The sequence below is a fragment of the Stegostoma tigrinum genome, chromosome 19 (assembly GCF_030684315.1).
Source record: "Stegostoma tigrinum isolate sSteTig4 chromosome 19, sSteTig4.hap1, whole genome shotgun sequence".
Lineage (NCBI taxonomy): Eukaryota > Metazoa > Chordata > Chondrichthyes > Orectolobiformes > Stegostomatidae > Stegostoma > Stegostoma tigrinum.
The window spans coordinates 13,172,385-13,198,386 of record NC_081372.1 but is presented as its reverse complement, the minus strand read 5'-3'; the positions used below and the strand labels follow the sequence as shown (position 1 = coordinate 13,198,386).

Below are 26,002 nucleotides of genomic sequence, written 5' to 3'. Positions count from 1 at the left end.
ATAAAACTGCAATTCAGAACTTTAAGAGTCACAGAGTCATACAGCACAGAAACAGGCCCTTTCCCAAACTGAACTAGTTCCATTTGCCTGCGTTTCATCCATATGCCTCTAAACCTTTTTTATTCATGCACCTTTCCAAATGAATTTTAAATGTTGTAACTGTAGCTGCAACAATCACCGGTGGTAGTTCATTCCACAAACCAACCACTCAGAGTTTCAGTTAAAAGAGGAGTTTGGATAGGCCGGGACCTTTTTCCGTTGGAGCATAGGAGATTGACGGGTGACCTTGAGGGATTTATAAAATTACGAGGGGCATAAATAAGGTGACTAGCAAAGGTCTTTTCCACAGCGTAGGGGAGTTCAAAACTAGAGGTCATTATTTTAAGGTGAGAGGAGAAAGGAACTGGTTAAAGAGACTTACAATTTCTCCTGTAAATTAAGGTAATTTCCTAAACTACTTTGAGTGTAAATGTCAGTGTTTACTAAAGGAGTTCATTTTTGATATGCAACAACATTTCAAAAAGACATCCAGCAATTGAAAGTACAATATCTGGAGGCAGTAATGGTGTCTCATTCCACAGTGTGCTGAGAAGATGCAGCTAATTGTTCGAAAAAGATGGTGCGAACATGACAGCAAACTGCCTGTAATTCTTGACGCATGAAAATCAGTTTTGCCCAACATGACTGGTGACAGGCAATAAGTAGTATCTCACACAGGATGACTTATTGGTCTGAATATTAACAAAAAGATCATTTAACATTACACTTAAATCAGACACAAAAAATATACTGAAGCTTTTATTATGAGGTGAATGTATTTGAGGGTATAGAGTTAAATAACATTTTTAGATACAGGTAGACAATGGGAATTTCTGGTAGCTTATGAAGTTGGAGAGATCTTTTTTCTTATTTATTTTCCCCTCTCAAAGTTTCGATTGTCACAAAATTGAAGCAAGAGATCTAACTCAATCTGTCCTGCTATCCAAGACAGATATTTCAGCCACGATATGCCCTCGAGTTGGGACACACTTACAAAATGCCTTGCTGTCACATAATTAGCAATTATCGAATGTGTGTTGTGCAGAGAAAATCAACCTCATTGTGCCAATACTTGTAGGGATACAGCAACAATCTAAATTTGCCTCACAATTTGACCGCAGTGATAGTAGGAACTGCAGATGGTGGAGAATCTGAGATGATAAGGTATAGAGCTGGATAAACACAGCAGGCCAAGCAGCAGAGGAACAGGAAAGCTGACGTTTCGGACCTAGACCCTTCTTCAGAAATGGGGGAGGGGAAGGGGGTTCTGAAATAAATAGGGAGAGAGGGGGAGGCAGATAGAAGGTGGATAGAGGAGAAGATAGGTAGAGAGGAGACAGACAGGTCAAAGAGGCAGTGATGGAGCCAGTAAAGGCAAGTGTAGGTGGGGAGGTAGGGAGGAGATAGGTCAGTCCAGGGAGGACAGACAGGTCAAGGGGGTGGATGCGGTCAGTAGGTAGGAGATGGGGGCAAAGCCAGGTTAGGGAGACGGGGACGAGCTGGGCTGGTTTTGGAATGCGGTAGGGGGAGGGGAGATTTTGAAGCTTGCGAAGTCCACATTGGTACTATTAGGCTGCAGGGTTCCCAAGCAGAATATGAGGTGCTGCTCCTGCAACCTTTGGGTAGCATAGTCATGGCACTGCAAGAAGCCCGGGATGGACATGTCGTCTGAGGAAGGGGAGGGGAAGGTGAAATGGTTTGCAACTAGGAGGTGCAGTTGTTTATTGCAAACCGAGCATAGGTGCTCTGCAAAGCAGTGCCCAAGCCTCCGCCTGGTTTCCCCGATGTAGAGGAGGCCACAACAGGTACAGCGGATGCAGTATACCACATTGGCAGATGTGCAGGTGAACATTTGCTTGATGTGGAAAGTCTTCTTGGGGCCTGGGATGGGGGAGGTGTGGGGGCAGGCGTGCCAGGTGTGGTGGGGCAGGATGGGGGTGTGGAGTGTACAAGGGAGTTAAGGAGAAAGAGTGATCGATCTGGAAAGCAGATAAGGGTGGGGAGGGAAAAATGTTTTTGGTGGTGGGGGTTGGATTGCAGATGGTGGAAATGTGAGAGGATGATGTGTTGTAAGCGAGGACAAGAGGGATTCTGACTGCAGCACCCATTTGGTGTCAATAGAGGGAACTCTATCCACACAGGCAAAGGAACACAATCAATGGGTAAAACATCAGAACATGTCGATAAGCATGTTTTTTCTACATATTTTGCCTATGTTTACTGCACTTTTAACTAATTAGCAGCTACTTAATTGTTACCAAGAACAGAAGAAAATCTTTTCTTCAATTATAGCACTATTTTCCTTTAGATGATGGCATGAACTTTGCAAAATTAAGAAAGGAACATGTTAATGTTTACTGAAGTCTCCTCCCCTAAAAAAACTGAATACCACTTCAACATGAACGTGGAAGTTAATTCTACTTCTAACTTTTCCTACTCCAAGCCTTACTCCCAAAGTACATCTAAGATGTTGAATGGCTAACGATTGTATGGCTGCAATGGGTTTCTGAATCTGTCTCATTCGTAAACTGTGTTACGAAGTGTGATTGACAACATGATTATGTTTCGATCTGTTTCTTTAACCTAACATAAAATGGAACAATGAAGAAAATCACATTATCCATTGAGTTCTGCCTAAATGGCTGCATGACTTAGATACAATGGGACAGGAGGGCCAGGTCAAGACTTATGAGGGCGAGGTGCAATGTTACATACCTGAAAACAAAGCATGAAGCAGATGTTCTTCTTTTTACAGATTTTCCACCTCAAAGTCTTTGAGCAGAGAGACTGAGAAAGAAAGAAAGATGGCTCAGCAGTTGGGGAAAGACCATCTTGCCAGTTAACTACCAGACAGAATACCGGGAGTAGCTTGACCATCGGTTAAGGACAATGGAAGATTTGTCCTGCTGAGCCAAAAATTTTAAAAAAAAAATCACAGAGCGGCTCTTACTGCTGACTGACAGATCAGAAATTCTGACCACGTCAAAAGAAGAGTCTTCAATGGTTGAGGGATACTACGGATTCAGCAAAGCTGGGAAATATGCACCCATTGGCATTAAGACATCCATAAAAGCCATCTTTTCTGCTGCTTGGAGTACAAGTTTCTTACTATGTAAGCATTTCGTTAACATTGATTTTTGTTCACTACAGTATGCATTAGAACGATTCTTCTAACTTGGTCAGTAAGAATTCAAATCTTTCTTTTAGAGTTATCACTCTGCAGGATAAAAATATGCAGTACCCATCTTCAGTCAGCGCATGGAGCTCCATCACCATGATCCATGAACAATCTATATTACAGGAAAGTGATAAAATAGCTCTTAACAATAGATAGCTGACATTTCACAGTATCCTATCTAGAAGATACTATGAAATCAGTATTAAACACTAAAATATTCAAAAACATTAGATAGATGTAGATATATAGGCAGCTATATACACAAGAACTCCGACCAGTGAAAACTGTCGACTGATGTTCGAACCTACCATCACTGTATAATTTATTCTCTTTATCATCTGAATGAGATGGTCCCACTTTAGTATTACTTGCACAAGTGATATCCCCTGCATTAATTAAAGTGTGTTTGACGTTTTTCCTCCCTTTCGTTTTATGGTCTTCTCCCTCCTGCATTGAGATGGGAGAAAAGAACGTTTTTGACAAATAGCAGCATAACTTGCAATCTGATGCTGTGGTTGTTAGGTTTTAAAGAAAATGTAAACTGATCCCAAACAGATAAGAAAACAACATCAAGGAAAATCGATGGGTCACTGCGCAGCTTTTATCGCAACGTTAAAAGAGAGGGTCACTCACAAGTTGAATCATACAAGCAACTAAACAAAACCACACAGCCAGAGAATTTTCTACCTACCTAAATGATTCAGAGAAAAGGTGTGCAGAATGTGGGTAAATACCATTCAGGGTACAAGATCTTCAGCAAAAGGACAGCAAAAATTAAATTGAACATTCTTGATGGTATGATACACTATACCACTAGCATATTGTACCATCTGGTGCAGCCAGGAATTGCTACAAATCCATGCCCTTGTCAGCAATTGTGGCGAGGAAAGAGAAAGCGGAGACGCATGCAGTACAGAAAATAAATCAAAAGCTGCATCCTTCATTTAGAAAAATATTGGTTTGTTTCAGTTAAAGGGCTGGGATGAAGGATCCAAACAACTTACTTATTTGCCTGGGAAAGGTACATGATAATGCCAAAACAAAGAAAACCAAAGAAAATCATTACCCCTGTAGTGTGGAAAACAACTTACACACCACAATTTTCCAAACTATCTAAAATGGTCACAAGTGACAAACCACAATCATCCCCCCAAAACATTCAATGGCATTACCATCTTTTAACCCTCCATTATCAATATTCTGGGAGTTACCGCTGGCCATATAAACACTGTGGCTACAAGAGCAGGCCAGGGAATAGAAATTGTATGGTAAGCAACTCACCCCTTGAGTCTCCAAACTTTGTCCACCGTCTACAAGGCACAAGCCAGGAGTGTGATAGAATTCTCTTCATGTGCCTGGATGCCAATGCACAAGTTTTGCATTATCCAGGACAAAGGAGCCACTTGACTAGCAACCATTCACCATCTTATAGATTCACTACCTCCACCAGTGAACATCATCCACAAGATGAAATGCAGTGTCTCATCAAGCTCCCTTTGATAGAAGCTCCCAAACACTCAATTTCACCACACAAAAGGACAAGGCCAACAGATACACTGGAAACCACCACCTACAAGTTGCCCTCCCAGCCCCACACCATTCTGACTTGGGAACATTTTCATCATTCCCTCACCGTCACTGGATCAAAATCCTGCAACTTTCTCCCTAACAACTCTGGTGCCCTACCTTTAATTTGTCTTTATTCATTGCCCTCATTAACCAGATGAGGGCATCACTGGCTAGGCAGCATTTAATGCCTATCCCAAGTTGCCCAGAGGGATATTCAGAGTCAACCACATTGCTGTGGATCTGAAGTCACACGTAGGCCAGACCAGGTAAGGATGGCAGTTTCCCTCCCTGAAAGGCATTAGTGAACCAGATGGGTTTTTCTGACAATTAACAATGGATTAATGGTAATTATTAGATTCTTAATTCCAGAAATTTATTGAATTCAAACTGCAATGGTGGGATTCGAACCCAGGTCCCCAGAAGGTTATCTAGGTCTCTGGATTAACAGTCCAGTGATATTACCACTAGGCCTCCCTGACCTGCATTCCAGGAGAATGGCTGACTATCCCTTTGTCATGGGAAACTATGGATTAGCAATAAATTCTGGCCAGTCAACAATGCTCACATGTAGTTGACAAATGATTTAAAATGTCACATTTGTTATCTGATGGAAATAAGTTATATTTTTGGTTACACTCTGAAAATTTTATATGGTTCCGTGGACTCACTGAAGTCAAACTCTGATGTTAATGAATAAAAACAGCCATTGTGCAATACACAAATCACCAGAGCTTTTCCTCACACTTTGAACCTCATGCAGAGTGAAAGCCTAAACTCCTGGAAAAAGTCAGTCCAATCACTCAGCTTTCAAGGAGTCCTTCTGAGCTCCGTATAGAGAATCACAGAATTCCAACAGTGCTGAAAGAGGCTATTCAGCTTATCGAGTCTGCAACAATCCTCTAAAGAGCCCCAGATCCAGCCCTGTACCTTATCCCGTAACCCCACATTTACTATGGCAAACCACCTAGCCCATACATCTTTGGGCTGTGGGAGGGAACTCACACAGACACAAGAAGAATGCATAAACTCCACACAGACAGACAGTCACCTAAGGCTGGAATCCAAGCCAGGTCCCTGGAGCTGTGAGGCAGCAGTGCTAACCATTGAGCACCACTCTGCCACTCTTTAGCCTAATATTACACAAATATTTAATTCCTGAATAAGAAGACATAATTGAGATAGGAGGCAAAAGAAAATTCATATTCCAATAAAACAATAGACTGTACTTTGTCCTGCAACTTACAGTACTTCAATACAAATCTATATGTACTTCCTGGAGTTGGAAAGTGTGATAAACTTTAGTCAGAATCTGTCTCTATCCTATAATATTTAGCAGCAGGTATGCATTGCTTACCACACTCTCGACTTGAAACAATGTTCCATTTAGTTTCAATCCATTGTCACGTTTGGAGTTTGTAATATTTTTGACAATTCCTATCCATGTTTCCTTGGCCCCTTTCACTTGTACAATGTCATTAATTTGTAGGACAGAAATGGATTTGAAAAGATTTTCATTCTGAACAAGTGCACATCGATGAGACATGTCCTGGATTTCAAGAAGCAATTCTGCTTCATCCTTGCTGATTGTTTGGACATCTTCTGGCTTCACTTTTGCTAATTTTATGGTCTTTTTGTTAAGGTCCACAACGGCAGATAATTCCCCATTTTCTGACCTGGTGAAATATCCCAATAAACCTTTTTGGATCTTCTTCTTGTTGTCAGTAAATTCTTTCATCACAACAAAATAATGTCTATCTTTTTCAATTCCTCCCATTCTGATTTTGGGCAATCCAAGGACCTGAAAAGGATTAGAATTGAGTGGGGTTCTTTTCTCCATTTATAGGCCACAAAGATAAAAACAAGATCATTTCATCATCATACAACCACATCTGGAGGTTCACAGCAATTCAAGAGAGTCTGGTCTCACAAAAATAGTATCTCGAAAATTGCACTCTCATGACAGATTACTGAGTAAACCAAGGAGGTCCTGTTCTGATCTAATTCACTAGCAAGCTGAGACCACGCTGACATCAAAGGAACTCCAAAGCAGATGACCATCGGGTACCCCAGCAGGCATTTCATCTGACAAAGGACATAAGCTGTTTGTGCACTTTTCTCAGGATGATCCCAAAAATTATCCATGAAAACATATTGCTGTTCATTCAGTGTTGCTGAATCAAAATCCTGGAATTTCTTCCCTGATGTATTATAGGGGTACCTACACCAAATGGACTATAACAGTTGAGAAGGTAGCCCACAACGACTTTCTCACAGGCAACTGGGTATAGTAGCATATGCTGACCAGGCCAACATCATCCATATCCCACTAACTTTTTTTTAAAATAAGGTATAATACAATTAAGTTGCTTGCAGAATCCAAAAGGATTTACTTTTTACTAAATGCATTTACTTTTAAAAAAAATCTATGGATCTTCAAGAAAAGCCTGGCACAGACGAGCTACGACAGTTCCTTATGATATCAACCAAAACTTCAATGAAGACAGCAATGAATAAGATCAGTAGACAGTGAATAAACTTTCCTCACTATTCTTTTGAGAGGAATACAAACAGTTTGAGACTTACTTCCACAAGTATCCTGGTGGTGGAATGTTCATCAAATGAAAATCCAGGATTTTGATACTTTAGCTTTCAGTTTCTTTATTCCTCACGTATGTTATACACAAGAACGTCATCAAGATATTTTGCAAAAGTATCTCCATACAGCAGATCTGTTGATGAATCAGTCTAGCGAGTTTATATTAGCTTCAAATTAATTCACTGATTCCTTCCTTGTCCATTGCTGAACATTACAGTCTTGCTTTAGAGATTGTGTCCATTCAAACCTTATGATGGAAAAAAATTTAAAAACACAAGTATATTAACAAGAGAATATTCAAGATGCTGTGCTGAGGCACCTTACATACAGCATTGATTCCCCAGTTGTAAGAATTGAAGCATTTCTCTACAAGAGGAATTAATTTAGTCCCATTCTCTCATCTTTTTCCTGTAACCCTGCTAATTCACCCTCTTTAGATATCCCTTGACAGTCAATGGCATTACCATCGTTGAATCCTTTACTATCAACATCTAAGAAACTGAACCAGATTAGCTGTACAAATAACGTAGCTACAAAAGCAGACCAATGCTCAGTAATCCAGCAGCAAATCGCTCAACTCCAAGTCAGGACCGTGACAGAATATTTCCCATGACCTAGATGAGTGCAGATCCAACAACATTCAAGAAGCTTGACACCATCTGAATCAAAGCCACCCACATGACTGGCACCACTTTCACAAATATGCTCTCCCTCCACCACTGATGCCTAAAAGATGCAGTGCAGAAATTCACTAAGGTTCCTTGGACAATAGCTTTCAAACATATGGCCAATACCATCTATTCCACTCTTCACTGTTTCTAGCGATTCTTGCTGTTGCCATCCTTCAGGGCCCCCTGTGGTGGCATAGTGCTGTTGTCCCTAATGTTAAACCAGAAGGCGTGGGTTCAAGTCCTATCTACTCCAGAGATGTTTAATTATGTCTCTGAACAAGTTGATTAGAACAAAAAAAAGGACAAGGTCATCGGACACATGGGAACACTACTACCTGCAAGACTCACTCCAAGCTCCCCACCGTCCTGACTTGGAATTATGTCACCATTCTTTCAGCGACACTGGGTAAAATCCTGGCAACAATGTAGGTGTACTTAAAAAAAAACACTCCAGCAGTTCAAGATGGCTGCTCATCATTGCCTCCAGTAAATATAACTAGGAATAGGGAATAGAGAATAAATGCTGGCCCAGCCAGCAGCATCCACATCTCACGAATGAATTTTAGAACTATTCATTTCCCTTTTGAGAACTATGATTGAAGCCGGCTTCACTACACACTCTGCCACTGGCATGTTTCTTCTCCATCAACTCTGTCTAGATCCTTTCCTCATTATTTTCAGCACCTAATCAAATCTATTACATGACTCAGTAGTTAGCACTGCTATGTAAAAGTGCCAGGGACCCAGGTTCAATTCCAACCTGGGCAACTGTATGTGGATTAGATGGATCGGCCATGCTAAATTACCCATACTGTTCAGAGATGTGTAGGATAGGTGTGTTAGCCCCATGGGAAATATAGGGCTACAGGAGGGGCATGGATGCTCCACTGATGATTGGTGTGGACTCGCTGGGCTGAATGGCCTGTTCCCACACTGTCAGGATTCTACAGATTCAATCTAACTCCGTGCTGTTGGCTCACAGATATCTAAATGGTGTTAAAACAGTATGTAAGAATTTAACAGGCTAACTGGATTAGCCGTGGGAAACGTAGGTGGGTGGGATGCTGTTTGGAGGTGGATGTGGACTCAATTTGCTGAATGGCCTGCTTCCACACTATAGGAATTCTAAGATGCCGTTCTCTAAAGAAAACAACCCATCTACATAACTTCTTCGGCTTAAAATCCACTCTCTTTAATCTTTTCTGCAGTCTCTCAAGTCTTCACGAGCTTCCTAAACAAATCAACTGCAACGGTCAAACATTGTGAAGCTACATGACAGAAATATCATTTACAAAAACTGACAACTCTGTTCTAACTGCAACAACATATTTACAAACCTGCACGGGAAACCACCGAAACTTTCGAAACGCGTGCTTTCAACTTTAAAGGTGATTGATGAACTATCTATAGCACAAACGGTGACAGGCCCGCCTCCTCATCCAAACTTCGATTTTCATAAATGAAATCAATGCAAACAAAAACCTGCAGTGCATCGCCTTCCGAAACGGGCAATTCGCAAAAGAAGCTCTAATCAAAACAAGTTTTTAAAACTAACAACAACAACAAAAACAGAAAAGCTCAGCAATTTCTGTTTCGGACTCCAGTATTCTTTCGCTTTTAAATTCCAATCAGTTCATCTGTTAATTTAAAACGGATTTAAACTCAAACTGTGTAAGGGCTCGATCCAACGATAGGATGTGCGACGCCACAGCGAGATTTCCGGACCGAGGGCAGAGGGGGCAGCAAAACAAACCCCGCCAGACACTGGTTTAGTAACAAAACCAGATCATGCCCAATAAATAACTGCAGCGAGTCAGGTGAACAACCCCCACGGAATATTGGTCTCCTGTGCAGAGCCGGGGTCTGTGAACACTAGACTTTTCAAGCCGGAACAGCAGCTGCACTCACCGAGTGTATAAGCCGGACAAGGCCTGAGGCCTAGAGCCGACAACCGTACCCGACTTACTGACCCCCCCCCCGCAGTCTCTGGCTCTCCAGTTACTCCAGTCCCAGTTAATAAGAGCCGCCACACCCACCCCCCCAGAACCGGGTTATATCACTTTCTCTCCCCCAACCCGCGGAGGCGGCTGTTGCCTTCAGTTGGAATCGCCGCTCCACTCCCCCCCACCTGACGCCGAGGCGCGCCAACTGCGCATGCACCTCAGATCTCGCGATATCTATATCTGACAAGGAACCAGGCGTATGCTTCCCGAGGGTGCCCAGCACTGCACAGGAGATGCACTTTGTAACACAGTACAGAGCTGCATCAAGGGCATGCACTTCAGAATAGACAGCGCAGAGCTGCTTCAAAGGGCTTGCATCTTACGTTGGATAGCACAGAGCTGCTTCAGTGACGTGCATTTTGCAGCAGACAATCCAGAGCTGTTTCAGGAGACATGCATCTTTAAGTAGATAGTACAGAACTATTTCAGATACATGCACTTCGCATAGGCTGTACAGAGCTGCTACTGGATACTTACCTTACAACAGACAGTAGAGTTTCAGGGGACATCGGTCATGCAATTTACAGCACAGAGCTGTTTGAGAAGACATGAACATTGCAGTAGATAGTACTGAGCTGTTTCAGGGTAAATGCACCCATAGACAGTGCAGAACTGCTTTAGTAGACATGCACCTAGCGATTGACCGTACAGAGTTGCTTGACGAGACATACCCCTTGTAGTAGATAGTACAAAGATGTTTCAGAAGTAATGCACGTTGTTATAGACAGTGTAGAACCGGTGCGGGTCACAAGCTCTTGTAATGAACAGCACAGAGTTGCTCTGGGGAACATGCAGCATTCAATCGATAACATAAGGCTCCTCCAAGCCCCATGTACTTTGCAATAGCATAAAACTGCTGCCATCAACATGTATCCTGCCTCAGAGACCATAAACCTGTTTTCTTGTGCATGCAGCTTACTTTAGAGGTGCTGACAATTTGTCAATTTTGCTTTCTTAAAAACTCCACACTAAATGCAAATTATGCCATTCTATACAACAAAATACAGAAGCATTGTTATCCTTTGTGCAAAATTGAATTGAGATATAATAGAAGACAGGTTTCAGCAATTGAAATACAGATCAATAAATAATCTTAGTATACCACATCACAATACAAAAGCAGAATACTGTGAATGCTGGACTGAGTGCAGGCTGGGTGACCATTTTGTGGAATGCCTCCATTCAGACAGTAAGTATACCTCTCGCGCTTTCAGTTCCTTGCCATTTTCATGCACCATCTTGGACTCCTGTATGAGAACTGCTGCAATGTTCCAATAAAGCCCAACACATGATTGGGGAATACGACCTCATTCCATCTCGGCATTTTACAGCTTTCTAGTCCCCCACAGTTTGGTTTTCTCGGTTTTGCTGCTGACCCAGTTTCTGCTATTAACATCTAGAATAAACACCTATCTTGGACCCACCTCTAATTTGACATAACATTTGCCTTCTTTCCATGACCCTGTAATCTCCAATTTTGTTTGCACTCTTAACCTTCCTCTGACAATAAGACCATGAGAAATAGGAACAAGAATCAGCCATTCACACTCGTGAGCCTGCTCTGCCATACAATAGGATTATGGTCGATCTGACATTCCTCATGTCCACGTTTCCGCATTTTCCCTATAACATTTGATTCCGCTACTGATCAAGAAAATATGTATCTCCATTTCAAATATTTGCAAGGACTCAGTCCCCACAGCTCTCAGTTGCAAGCAGTTCAAAAGATTCATAACCGTCCAACAGAAGAAATTTCTCCTCATCTCAATCTTAATTGGTGCACCTTTATTCTTAGAACATGCCTTCCATTCCTTTACTGTCCCATGAGGGGAAACATCCTCTCAGCATTTACTCGGCAAGGCCCTTAAGAATTGTGTATGTCAAAATGAGACCACCTCTCATTCCTCTGAATTCCAATGATTAGAGTCCCAATCTTATTTAACTTTTGCTCATTAGATAGTTTCTCCATATCAGGGATCATCCAATTCAAGCTTCTCTGAATGCCTCCAATGAAATTAAATCTTTCTTTCAATAAAGGGACCAAAACTGCTCACAAAACGGACTTTTGTTTTGTTCCACTTGCTCCTCCTCATCTAATTCTACACTATCTCACCCATCACCTCTTTGGTTTCACTGAACTTGAATAATTAACTCTGCTTTCTCTCTTCAGAGATGCTGCCAGACCCTCTGAGATTCTCCAGCACTTTCTGGTTTTAACTTACATTTTACCACATGGCATGATAAGCAGTAACCAAGGGATATTTTCAACTTTTTAATTTGTTGTGTGGACTTTCAATGGTCAATATTTAGTTCATGCTGAGAAGCGGGAATAAAAATGTAAAATGTTGGAATGAAAAAAACAATTAATGTTTTGGATAAACCTAATGGCACACAGTAATCTGAGGCAGACACCATGAATCTGGTAAGTGAAATTTTGAGGAGGTGATAAGGAGGGTCAGTGAATGTACTGAATTTAATCTAGTCCATTTGCACTTTATTATTGCTTTTGGCAAGGACCCATAGGCCATATAGGTGAGAGAAGTAAAAATACATGCCATCCAAAGGGAAATTAAACCAAAATTAACACAGTGGCTGAAGTAAGGAGTGGCAAGATGATGGAACAGTGGTACTTTTAATCCAGAGAACTAGGTAATGTTGTGAGGACCCAGGTTCGAATAATGCCATGACAGATGGTGGATATTAAATTCAAATAAAAGTCTGGAATCAAGAGTCTAATGATGACCAGAAAGCCATTGTAACTTGTCGGAAAATAAATCATCTGGTTCACTTAATCCCCTTCAAAGAAGGAAACAGGCATCCTCACCTGGTCTGACCTTCACTAGACTCCAGACCTACAAAAATATGCTTGCCCCTTAACTGGCAATTAGGAGATGCACAATAAAAACAGTCCTAACCAGCAATGCCCATATCCCATGAATAAAAAAAAATGTGACTTGTAAGGCCATTTTTATTGGTATTCTTTATGGCTCAGTGATAAATCGCTTTCTTTACATTGTACATCTCAATGAGTTAAATATACAGTGTATGATTAAGAAAATTAATGACCTAGTCTTGAAGGTAGAAGGTACATTCAGTAAGTTCATAGATGGCGCAAAAATTAGTGTGGTAAATAGAAAGGCAGCAAGTCTTAGACTATGGAATGATAGATGAGCTGAACAGTGGTAAATGGAACTTCATCCTGAAGAGTGTAAGCTGATGCATTTTGGGAGGATGAACAAGGCAAAGGAAAACATTCAACCCTGGGACCATAGGAAGTATGGGTGATCAGTGACCCTGACGTGCATGTCCATAGATCCTTGAAAGCAGAGGAACAGGTAAATAAGTAAGGTAAGTGGTTATATAGGATTCTTGTGTTTTTCAGTCAAGGCACAGAACACAACAGCAAGATGGTTATGATGGAGTTGTATATTATGTTAGTTGGGGCACAGCTGGAATACTGTATACAGTTCTGATTGCCAGTCTATAGGAAGGACATGATTGCACTAGAGAAGGTGCAGAGAAGATCCACCCAGAATGTTGCCTGAGCTGAAGTGATTCAGCAATGAAGACGTACCAAATAGGCTGAAGGTATTTTCCACAGAGCGGAGAAGGTTGAGGGGTTCTTGCTTGAGATGCACAAAGTTATGAGGGACAGAGGCAGGATAAATAGGGCGGAACTTTTCCCCTTAGTAGAGGGCTGGATAACCAGGGGAAACCATTTTAAGGTAAGAAAGAGGAAGCTTAGAGAGGATTTGAGAGTAAAATGTTTCCAACCAAAGGATTGTAGGTAGCTGGAACACACCTGCCTAAAATGGTAGTAGATGCAGGAAACCTCAAGACATTTAAGAAGAATTTAGATGAGCACTTGAAATGCCATAGCATAACATTTCCTCTAAGCTGCACAGCTATGTGCACGTACATCCACTCTAAGTTCCACGCACAGCGATCAGCATTGGAATGTCAATTGTGGAAGTCACTGCCAAACATGGACCTCAGAGGTCCATGCTTATATAAACCATATTAGAGAGAACACTGACTACCAGCCAATTGCTAGAAATTGGTATTAAAATAGGTCGATGTCTGATGACTGACACAGATACATTGAACTGAAAGGCCTCTTTCCATGCTGTAAAAGCTCTAGAACTTTAATGTGGCGCATGTGGCATAAAGAATCCCTGATAACAGAGTGTGGAGCTGGATGAACACAGCTAGCCAAGCAGCATATTAAGAGCACAAAAGCTGATGTTTCGGGCCTAGACCCTTCATCAGAAAGAATCCCTTCTTTTATTAAGCCAGAAGTAGAATGTAAGAGCAGTGAGGTTATGAAAATCTTAAAAAAATAAATACTAGTTAGACCACAGCTAGAAAACTGTGAACAGTTCTGTTCACCACATTACAGGAAGGGTATGAGATTACTAGAGACCATACAGAGGAGATATATGAGGATGTTGCTGTTAGTAGAAAATTTTAGCCATGAGAGACTATTTGATAGATTGGGATTATAATACAGGAGGCTAAGGAGGTACTTGATGGAGGTGTATAAAATTATTAGGTGCCTACATACAGTGGAGCAGAAGGTCCAATTTCTTTTAGTAACTAAAAGCAGTAAAAGGGTTAGAGAGGAGTTGAAGAGAATTCTGGTCACTCAGAGCATTAGGGGTCTGGTTCTAACTGCCTGACAACATCACACTGTTACACCTCACTGGAAATCAATTCCTGCTTTTTCCAGAGTTGGCACAGAAGTTAAAGATTTTAAACAATATGCAAAATTTCCAATTTGCCATTCACTTAGACCCTCATTGACAGAAAGCATGGCCGAGGTTTCTGTACTTAACAAGAATTACTATTTATTACTACAACTGTAGCCACAAATGAACAATTACTAACCATTGGCATAAAAATTGACTAGTTAAACCCCTCATTCCTTTAAGATTCCCCAACTCTCTCTCTTTCAAACACATACACAGAGGGGGAAAAAGAGTATTATGGATGGAGGGGAAAATTGGGAAGCTGTCAGTGGCTCCCCTTCATTGAGTTGCTGAGATGATTCTTGTGCTAATTAGAATGCTACCTTTTGGTCTTCCTTCTCTGAATGCTCTCACTGTATGAACTAATCACTCTGTGCTGAAGGCACATGGTGATTGTTTCACACTTAAAAGTCATAGCTCACAGCAGCTGCTGATGGGAAGGTAAACAATTTTCTTCAGGCTTAAAATGACTTTTACGGCAGAGAACAGGGTAGAAAACATCAGCCTGACCTAATGATCCGATGGCTCTGCATGTCTGGTTGCCAGCCTGAGCTGTTTAGCTACCTATAATCTAATAAAATGGCTTTTCTCATTGATAGCTGGTCACTAGTCTATATACCAATCAGCTATTTGTTGCTGGCTGAACCTCAACTTGTACACCTGTTTGGCGCCAGCTCATCAGCACCAGCTCCAACTCCTGCAACTGTGTAAGCAGTACTTAGAATAAATGACAGGTAACTTGCTTTCAAAAACATGCAGCAATCCTTTGTTTTCAAACAGTTCCTTTATCATTTCAGTCTACAATTTGCCTTTTCAAAGTGCAGCACCTCACATTTATTTAAACCAAATTCCATCTGCCATTCTCGGCCTGTTTGGCCAATCTGATCAAGGTCATATTGTATTCTGAGTTAGTGTTCTTCGCTGTCCAGTATACCTCCAATTTTGGTGTCATCCTCAAACTTACTAACTATACCACTTATGTTCATATCCAAATGATTTGTATAAATGACAAAAAGCAGTGGACCCAGCACCAATCTTTATTCAGTTAACGGTAAGGCCCTGGAAGTGTTGCAAAGAGACCTTGGAGTGCAGGTTCATAGCCCATCGAAAGTGGAGTCGCAGGTAGATAGGATAGTGAAGAAGGTGTTTGGTATGCTTACCTTTATTGGTCAGTGCATTAAGTATAGGAGTTCAGAAGTCATGCTGGGGCTGTAGAGGACATTGGTTGGCCAATTTTGGAATACTGTGTGTAATTCTGGTCTCCCTGCTATAGGAAAGATGTTGTGAAACTTTAAACAATTCAGGAAAGATCTACGAGGATGTTGTTAGGGTTGGAAGGCTTGAGCCATAGGGAGAGGCTGAATAGGCTGGGGCTATTTTCCCTGCACCATTGGAGGCAGAAGGTTGACTAGATAGAGTTTATAAAATCATGAGGGGCATGGATAAGGTAAATTGACAAAGTCTTTTTCCCAGCATGGTGGAGTCCAAAACTAGAGGGCATAGGTTTAAAGTGAGAGGGAAAGATTTAAAAGGGTCCTAAGGGGCAACATTTTCACACAGACGGTGGTGCGTGAATGGAATGAACTGTCAGAGCAAGTGGTAGAGGCCAACATTTAAAAGGCATCTGGATAAGTATATGAATAGGAGGGTTTAGAGGAATACAGGACAAATGCAGCAAATGGGACTAGATTTATCTAGTTGGCATGGACAATTTGAACCGAAGAGTCTGTTTCCATTGCTGTATATCTCTATGACTCTAAGTCCATTTTTGCCACAAAGATGCTGAGGAAAATAATGCATTAGATCAAGTAGTAGTTTGTGTGATTATGACACAGATGACATGGCATTCACATCCAGAGTGAAAACCTATTTGTATAACATGGGTGAAATCTGTCCCAAATATGTCCTAATGAATGGAAAACTGCAACAATCGGTGGACATGCAGGAAAAGTTTCCTGGCAAGCTTCAGTTGTAGTTAAATACTCAGGATGATAGCCAAGAGACATCATCCTGACATTTCAGTGGCTGCCAATCAAGTTGAGAATTAGCTAACATTAGTTCTAAGGGTCACAGGACCCGAAATGTTAACTCTGATTTCTCTCCACTGATGCTGCTAGACCTGCTGAGCTATTCTAGCAATTTCTGTTTTGTGCTTGATTTCCAACAACCACGGTTCTTTCTTTCTTAAAAAAAAATGGGGTTACATATTTTGTAGAATGTGGAAATTATTCTGAGGTACCAGATTATGCATAGAAAGGTTTGTACTGAAAATGTCCTTGCAGTGGAACTTATAAGGTTAAAACAAGCTTAGTAACTCAGAATTTCAAAGAGAGACTGACTGATGCAGAATATAGCCTGGATTCTCACATTGCTACATTGCTGAAGAGGGGTCCCGGCCCAAAACATCAGCTCTCCTGCTCCTCTGATGATGCCCGGCCTGCTGTGTTACTCCAGCTCCACACTGTGTTATAAAATTATTTCAGGCCTTTTTGGCCACATAATCATGGGAGTGTACGTTAATCAACATTAAAGCTGAAAATTACAGGAAAGTTAATCTGTGGAATTCTTTAATGCAGAGGGCTGTTAAGGCCGAATCCTTAAGTATATTGAAGGCTGAGATAGACAGACTGTTACTCAGTAAAGGAAAAAAGGCTGATGGTAAAAAGGCAGGAGAGTGAAGGCGAGCATTAACAAACCAGCCATGATCTCAGTGAAAGGTGGAACAGTCTTGAAGGTACAAATGGCCTACTTCTGCTTCTCTCCTTATGGTTTATCTACAGAGCAATATATTCAGAGAGAAGTTCGGAGAGTTTAAAGAAGTGAATGTGACAACACTTCCCCCATCTGTGTTGCTGGCGTCAGCAGTTGGCTGAAGTAGGCAGAATATTAAATACAGAAGCAAACTACTGTGGGCGCTCGAAATATGAAACTAAAGACAGTAAATGTTGGAAAAGCTCACAATATGTCTGCCACCGTCCGTGGGGAGAGAAAAACGGTCAATGACCTTTCAGTGTTTATGTTTTTCAATCTAAAACCTTGGGCGAGATTTTAATTGATTCAAAACTCTGCTACAAAGAGAATTAAGATCAGGATCAAGTTCACTTTCGATTGCATCTCCACAGGTGCCGCTACATGTTTAGTTCCAGCAGTTTCCGTTTTCTTCGATCAGAATGCCAGGATCCACACAGCATTTTATTCTTGAGCTAAAAGTTGTTTGATTGTGAAAAATGAATAAGCTGAGATAGGGAATGGAGGAACAAAGACATCATTTTAAGAGAAGCATTTTCATTTGCAGTAACAATAGCACAGTTCTGCGCCTGTTTGTTTTTAAATTCCAACTAATGCGGAATAGTGAGCATGACTGAGAGTCACAGAGTACAGCACCGAATCAGGCCCTTTGGTCCAACTCATCTATGCCGACCAGAAATTATTTATGGTCCCGCTTGTCAGCATTTGGCCCATATCCCTCGGAAACCTTCCTCTTCATGTACCCATCCCCATGCCTTTTAAATGTTGCAATTGTAAAAACTTCCACCACTTCCTCTGGCAGCTCATTCCATACATGCACCACCCTCCGGGTTACAAAGTTGCTCCTTAGGACCCTTTTAAATCTTTCCCCTCTCACCTTAAACCTCAGGACTCCCCTACCCCGGGAGGAAAAAGACCTTGATTATTCACCGTATTCATGCCCCTCATTGTTTTGTAAACCTCTGAGGTAAGGTCACCCTCAGCCTCTGATGCTCCAGTCTTGCATCTTGTCGATTTACTGGTTTTGATTCATTCCAGCTCTCTGCAGTGCAGTATCACGGCGATTCTCCCCATCCCTCGCATTTTGCTTTTTTTCAAACCACAACCCCGACCATTATCTGTAGCAACAAAAATTCGTGACGTATACATAAAATTATATCGCAAATTTGCATTAAAAGCATTTTATTTGCAACATTTAATTACAATATAAAGGCTTTTAAAAATGCAAAAAAAATCTATATATAAATATGTGCAGATAAACAAAAATTACACCCATCGATGTAGTGTGTGCGCATAAGGCTATGTGGTGTTGTCATCTGACCCAAACCCTTTTATTTGAACCGCTTGCATTCCTCCACCCACCTCATTTTTCTAGTTACTTGAAATTCTGGTGCTCCTCGGTGTTTTTTTTAAACCTGCTAGTTGCGTGCACAGACGTTCCCCCACTGCCTACAAGGCAGGCTTACTACAAACTGAAAAGCAACATCGCACAAGCGAGAGACACGATATACAGGAGACAAGGGAGGAGTAACTACAGGACACCGGTGTATAGCTGCGGAGGAGCCGAGTCCTAAGGGGGGGGGGGGCGTGAATGTCTCAAGACCTTTTGTTGCCCCTTCGCAATTGCTGGGCCGAAGCGTAGAGGTTAAAGAGCGGGTAAATACACCGAGGATGGCGGAAGAAGAAGCCGGTCAGGAGACAAACCTCGGGGCCTACTCGCCGGTAGACTACATGAGTATCACCAGCTTCCCCCGGCTTCCCGAGGACGATACCGGCTCCACCGACAATGTGCTGCGATACCGCAAAGACGATGACTCGTCCCTCTGTGACCCGGACACCGCAGGTTGGTCGCGGCACTGTAAAGGGGGCAGTTAGCGAGAAATAAATGCCTTTTGACAGAACCTGGGCAGATGCAAAGCGCCCTCATTTTATTGAGATGTTGTGGCAATAGGGTGGATGTCCGATTGTAGTCTGGGAGACTGTTCTGCAGAGAAGCTCCTGCGTTGTGGGTTTTTTCACGGGAAATTAACCCATTTTGGGGGTCGGGGGCGACGCGGTTGGTGTGTGTTCATTGGGCTGGGCTTAATGTAAATGTGCAAAGAGGCACCGATTCCCTGCTTTCATTGAAACGAGTAGCTGCCTCGTCAGCACCCATCCATGCACCAAAGATGAGAGTCAGGCGCCAGTGCATTTCAGTTTGGGGGAGGGATTTTAATATAGCCCCACGGGTCCTGATGGATCGAGAGTCTGACCTGGTTCTGCCCCAGGTACCATGCTTGGGGTTTCCAGGTGCTGCAGTCGACTGTTGTCTTTGGCAAACAGTTGCCAAACTGCTCTCACCGCTGCCCATCGGAGTGGCATATGCAGGGGAGTTGCCATTTTCCTCTGCTGCTAGGTAGTAATTTTAACTTCATTCCTTCTCCACTCCCCAGAGTCCCATGTCTGGCCTGTGTCCAACTTTTTCTTAAATTAATCTAAATTACTGTATCTCACAGACACGTGTAAAGGTAAAGTCTCTGTAGACCTTCTGGACTGTAGGGCTGCTGTCTCATCAGAAGAAGAGGACTGGTGGTTTAACGTGAGGGTCACCATGCCTCAGGTGAGGGAGAGGTTGATAAAGAAAGTCGTTCATGGAAGGCACATGCAAACACACGCCACACCACGCCACACACATGATGGAACAGCCCCGTCTTGCCCTCTCATTAGAATCTGCTAGAGTGTGGAAGCAGGCGGTTTGGCCTATTAAGTTCACATGGCCCCACCAAAGGGCGTCCCACCCCCACCTGTAACCCTGCATTTCCCATGGATAATCAACCCAGCCTGCACACCCCTGGACACTACAATGAAATTTAACATTGGACTGCGGGAGGAAACCGGAGCACCCGGAGGAAACCCATGCAGACACGGGGAGAAAGTGCAAACTCCACACAGATAGAACCCTGAAGCTGGAATCAAACCTAGGTCCCTGGCGCTGTGAGGCAACAGTGCTAAACGCTGAGCCACCGTGCTGCCCAGCTCTCCTCTGGGAGTTGTCTGGTTTTAGAAGGTGGCTTGGAGAAGCGTCAGTACTCTGCCAGGGCAGATGTCCAGTACTGGAGATCAAGCTGACCTGAGTGGGACAGGCAACGGGTTGGAATGAGCTGGTAATTGGGACTGGAGGTTGCTGAAGTCGCTGGATTGCTTAAGGTTAGGGATTGGGTTCAGAGGAATGGTCTAGATTTTTAAAGCAGAGGCCTGGCACACCCACTAGGCACTGTCACCTCTCCATCCCCAATTTCTACAGCCTCAATAGTACAGAATCTCCCACTCCAACCTTCTATCCTGTGAATGTGCCCAAGCCAAGAAAGTTGACTCTAGTTGGTAAATGCCATCAAACCTGGGAGAAGTCTGCTGAATTCATGAACCAGTCCTGCCAGGTTATAGCCAGACAATGAAGTGTGGGAATTGTTAAGCTTCTTTTCCAGATTGGTGCATGTCACAAGGTAGTAGAATTTACTAATCATGTCCAGTAGGTGCTATTAGGTGCGGAGGCATGGGATTGTGGGAGATACAGCAGTTTGGATCAGAAATTGGCTTGCTGAAAGAAGACAGAGAGGGTGGTGGTTGATGGGGAAATGTTCATCCTGGAGACCAGTTACTAGTGGTGTACCACAAGGGTCGGTGTTGGGTCCACTGCTGTTTGTCATTTTTATAAACGACCTGGATGCGGGCGTAGAAGGATGTGTTAGTAAATTTGCAGATGACACTAAGGTCGGTGGAATTGTGGATAGTGACGAAGGATGTTGTAGGTTACAGAGAGACATAGATAAGCTGCAGAGCTGGGCTGAGAGGTGGCAAATGAAGTTTAATGCGGACAAGCGTGAGGTGATGCACTTTGGTAGGAGTAACCGGAAGGCAAAGTACTGGGCTAGTGGTAAGATTCTTGGTATTGTAGAAGAGCAGAGAGATCTCGGTGTCCATGTACACAGGTCATTGAAAGTTGCCACCCAGGTTGACAGGGTTGGTAAGAAGGCATACAGTGTTTTAGCTTTTATTAATAGAGAGATCGAGTTCCGGAATCATGAGGTTATGCTGCAGCTGTACCAAACTCTGGTGTAGCCGCACTTGGAGTATTGCGTACAGTTCTGGTCACTGCATTTATAAGAAGGATGTGGAAGCTTTGGAAAGGGTGCAGAGGAGATTTACTAGGATGTTGCCTGGTATGGAGGGAAGGTCTTACAAGGAATGGCTGAGGGACTTGAGGCTGTTTTCATTAGAGAAAAGGAGGTTGAGCGGTGACTTAATTGAGACATATAAGATAATCAGAGGGTTAGATCGGGTGGATAGGGAGAGCCTTTTTCCTAGGATGGTGATGGCGAGCACGAGGGGGCATAGCTTTAAATTGCGGGGTGAAAGATATAGGACAGATGTCAGAGGTAGTTTCTTTACTCAGAGTAGTAAGGGTATGGAACGCTTTGCCTGCGACGGTAGTAGATTCGCCAACTTTAGGTACATTTAAGTCGGCATTGGACAAGCATATGGACATACATGGAATAGTGTAGGTTAGATGGGCTTGAGATCGGTATGACAGGTTGGCACAACATCGAGGGCCGAAGGGCCTGTACTGTGCTGCAACATTCTATGTTCTAGTGTGATCGGGGCAGTGATGTAATACCTTATCACTTGATCACAGTTTATGTTGGTTCTTCAAGGGAGGAAACAAGTTATAGTCATGGGAGAGAATCTTCATGAGCCTTTGTAGCTAAGTTACTCCCTGGATGACTTCTTAGGCAATGCCTTGGGCTCAGTGATGACTTCCCTCCACTCTGATGTTGGGGCCATGAAGTGACTAACCTGTCCAATCTTGGATCAACATGTGCACCACAGATGGAGTCAATAATGTTTGAAGAGACTGGAGGATGGGATGCTTGGATTTTGCATACTCTTGCTGTTTGTGCTTGACCACCACCTTTACCCGTCAGAGATGCTCACGATGGTTGGCAGATGCCTCTTTTTTTTCAGTGTGGAGTATCATGGACAAGAGATTCTATGAGTTGGGAAAGGTATTCAAATTTTTTTCTCTAAAGGCAGGCTTTGAGGGTGTCATTATGCATGTTCTCTGCCCTCATGATAACTGCTTACTGTAACAAAACGATGGAGAGGGCTTGCTTTGGAAGTCTTGTGTCAGGCATGTAGACAATGTCATCCAGCCAGCACAGCTGATTGACTGTAAACCAGTGCCTCCAGTGAGGATGATGACTTAGAAAGAATATTGATTTTGGAGCGCCTGTTCTGCCAGCATGGTTGCAGGATTTTGCAGAGACATTGCTGGTGACACTGTCTGGGATTTGAGATAATGGGAACTGCAGATTCTGGACAATCCGAGATAACAAGGTGTAGAACTGGATGAACACAGCAGGCCAAGCAGCATCCTTTCCACCCCAACCTTAAGTTCACCTGACTATCTCTAACACCTCCCTCACCTTCCTGGACCTCTCTGTTTCCATCTTGGGCAACCACCTAGAAACTGATATCCTTTTCAAGCCCACCGACTCCCACAGCTACCTGGAATACACCTCCTCCCACCCACCTTCCTGCAAAAATGCCATCCCCTATTCCCAATTCCTTTGCCTCCGCCGCATCTGCTCCCAGGATGAGGCATTCCACTCCCGTATATCTCAGATGTCCTTGTTTTTCAAGGACCGCAACTCCACCCCCACCCCCCCACCCCACGCCTCAGTGGTCAAGACGCCCTTGACTGTGTCTCCCGCAACTCATCCCTCACACCTCGACCCTGCAATAACAACCAAAAAAAGAATTCCCCTTGTCCTCACATACCACCCCACCAACCTCCAGATCCACCACATCATCCTCCGAACTTCCGCCATCTACAATCCGACCCCACCACCAAAGAAATTTTACCCTCCCCACAATTGACTGCTTTCTGGAGGGACCACTGTCTCCATGACTCCCTTGTCCGCTCCACACTCCCCTCCAGCCCCACCATACCTGGCACTTTTCCCTGCAACCGCAGGAAGTGCTACACCTGCCCCCACACCTCCTCCCTCACCCCCATCCCAGACCCCAAGAAGACTTTCCAAATCAAATAGATGTTCGCCTGCATATCTGATAATGTGGTATACTGCATCCGCTGTTCCCGGTGTGGCTTCCTCTACATCGGGGAAATCAAGTGGAGGCTTGGGGATCGCTTTGCAGAACACCTATGCTTGGTTCGCAATAAACAACTGCACCTCCCAGTCGAGAACCATTTCAGCTCCCCCTCCCATTCCTCAGATGACATGTCCATTTTGGGCCTCCTGCAGTGCCACAATGATGCTACCCGAAGGTTGCAGGAACGGCAACTCATATTATTCAGCTTGGGAACCCTGCAGCCCAATGATATCAATGTGAATTCCACAAGCTTCAAAATCTCCCCTACCCCTACTGCATCCCAAAACCAGCCCAACTCATCCTCGCCTCCCTAACCAGTTCTTCCTCTCGCTGAAACCCCTCCCACCTTAAGTTGCACCCCCATTTCCTACCTACTAACCTCATCCTGCCCCCTTGACCTGTCGATCCTCCCTGGACTGACCTATCTCCTCCCTACCTCCCCACCTACACTCACTTTTACTGGCCCCATCCCCACCTCTTTAACTTGTCTGTCTCTTCTCCAACTATCTTCTCCTGTATCCATCTTCGATCTGCCTCCCCCTCTCTCTCTATTTATTTCAGAAGCCGCTTCCCCTCCCCCATTTCTGAAGAAGGGTCAAGGCCCGAAACGTCAGCTTTCCAGCTCCTAAAATGCTGCTTGGCCTGCTCTGTTCATCCAGCTCCACACCTTGTTATCTGGAATTTGAGATGTATGCTGTCTATTGTTCACATCTCTGACAAAAACAGCATACTTGCGTGCTTCCACAGGATCAGTTGCAGGGAGTGTAACTATTTACAATATATACTAATGCCTTGGAGGAAGAAAGTGAAAATACAGCGGCCAAAATAGGCAGAAAGGCAAGTTGCAGAGGGCATGCAAACAGTTTACAGAGTTATATCATGATGATAAGTAAGTGGGCAAAACATTGGCAAACAGAGACTTCTGTGGGAAAATGTGAAGTTGTTCATTTTGGAAGGGAGAACAAAAGAACAGGGTATTATTTAATTGGAGAATAGCTACAGAAAGCTGCAACACAAAGGGACTTGTGGGTATTTGTGCATTAAACATAGAAAGCTAGCACACAGGTACAGCAGGTAATCAGAAAGGCCAAGGGACTGTTGGCTCTTATTTCAAGGGGGTGGAGTAGGAGAGTAGGGAAGTCTGACTGTAACTTTACAAGTGACGATGAGACCACATCTATAGTACTTTGAACAGTTTTGGTCCCCTTATTTAAGGGAATATATAATGTCACTGGAAGCAGTTCAGAGAATTGGTTCACTAGGATGATCCCCAGTATGGAGGGACTGGCTTATGAAAGCTAAACTGGTTGGAATTCTGTTCAGTGGGGTTTAGAAAGATGAGAGGTGATTTCATTGAGACATATGAGCTTCACAGGGAAAATGTTGAGAGGATGTTCCCTCCATGGGAGGTCTAGAATCAAAGGGCGTAGACCCAGAATAAAGGGGCACCAATTTAAGACTGAGATGAGGATGAATTTCTTCCGTCAGAGGGTTGAGAGTCTTTGGAACTCCTTATCAGAGAGAACTGGGGGATCGGAGTCTTTATATATCTAAGGCTGGGTTAGATGGATTCTTGATCAGTAAGGGGATGAAAGGTCATGAGGAATGTGGGATCAGCCATGATCCTATTGAATGGAGCAGGCTTGAGGAACTGAATGGCCTACTCTTGTTGCTATTTCTTTAAGTTTTGTACAAAAACATAGACAGCAGATGAGACTGCGACAACAACCCAGGAAACTCACTACTCAGAATCACAGGGAAAGCCTTTGCTTGAGGCTTACTTAAAAGATTTCATCTAATTGCAGACCAAGGTCCTTGAAAGCACTGTGAATTTTCAATACTAACTGATCTATTATGGACATAATCTTCTTGATAGACCAGTGAAAAGTGAAGGGAACAGAGTATACCCCTTTGCTTTATTTTAGTAGGTCTCAAGGAGGCATTCAATGCCAGCAGCAGAGCAGAACTCTACAAGATTTTGGGGGATATTGACTCTTCATAAATACTCCCCAGTTTCATCTACGACTGCCATGACAATCCTGGAAGGTTTAATAGCTCTATTTCTGAATATTCAAAACAAAGAATAACAGTGAAATTGGCTTCTGTTTGGCATCCTCCTACCCATGCATTTGAAAATAGGAGTATGAAAGTAGTCATTACCTGTACTCAGGAAGTATGCTTTCACAATGCTATCAAATGGGGATGTGGAAATTCTGAAATAACAATGGCAAACGTCTGCCCTTAACAGGTTGAGTAACATGTAAAGGAGCCACCCAATGGGGAGGCAACGGCCTAGTGGT

At 43.2% G+C, this 26,002-nt stretch overlaps 2 protein-coding genes across 5 annotated transcripts in view; one reads left to right on the top strand and one right to left on the bottom strand.

Annotated features, from left to right (window-relative positions):
- The window catches only part of cyldb (cylindromatosis (turban tumor syndrome), b), a 34,682-nt gene extending 15,633 nt beyond the window's left edge, over window positions 1-19,049 (bottom strand). Inside the window, exons 1-5 of one of the 4 annotated variants that reach the window (XM_059652744.1) lie at window positions 18,915-19,049; window positions 18,483-18,670; window positions 7,370-7,629; window positions 6,141-6,584; window positions 3,526-3,664 (exon numbers count right to left, since the gene is read on the bottom strand). In XM_059652744.1, coding sequence (XP_059508727.1) covers window positions 3,526-3,664; window positions 6,141-6,560 — 559 coding nt within the window. In that variant the 5' untranslated portion in view covers window positions 6,561-6,584; window positions 7,370-7,629; window positions 18,483-18,670; window positions 18,915-19,049. Of the gene's footprint in view, window positions 1-3,525; window positions 3,665-6,140; window positions 6,585-7,369; window positions 7,630-9,390; window positions 10,155-18,482; window positions 18,671-18,914 lie in introns of those variants that run through there. The other 3 variants (XM_048550580.2, XM_048550579.2, XM_048550578.2) reach the window with 3 other exon arrangements.
- Window positions 19,050-19,132: 83 nt separating this feature from the next.
- LOC125461632 (glutathione hydrolase 7) overlaps window positions 19,133-26,002 on the top strand; it is an 89,905-nt gene continuing 83,035 nt past the window's right edge. The window contains exon 1 of the mRNA XM_048550581.2: window positions 19,133-19,395. Coding sequence (XP_048406538.2) covers window positions 19,224-19,395 — 172 coding nt within the window. The 5' untranslated portion in view covers window positions 19,133-19,223. The remainder of the gene's footprint in view (window positions 19,396-26,002) is intronic.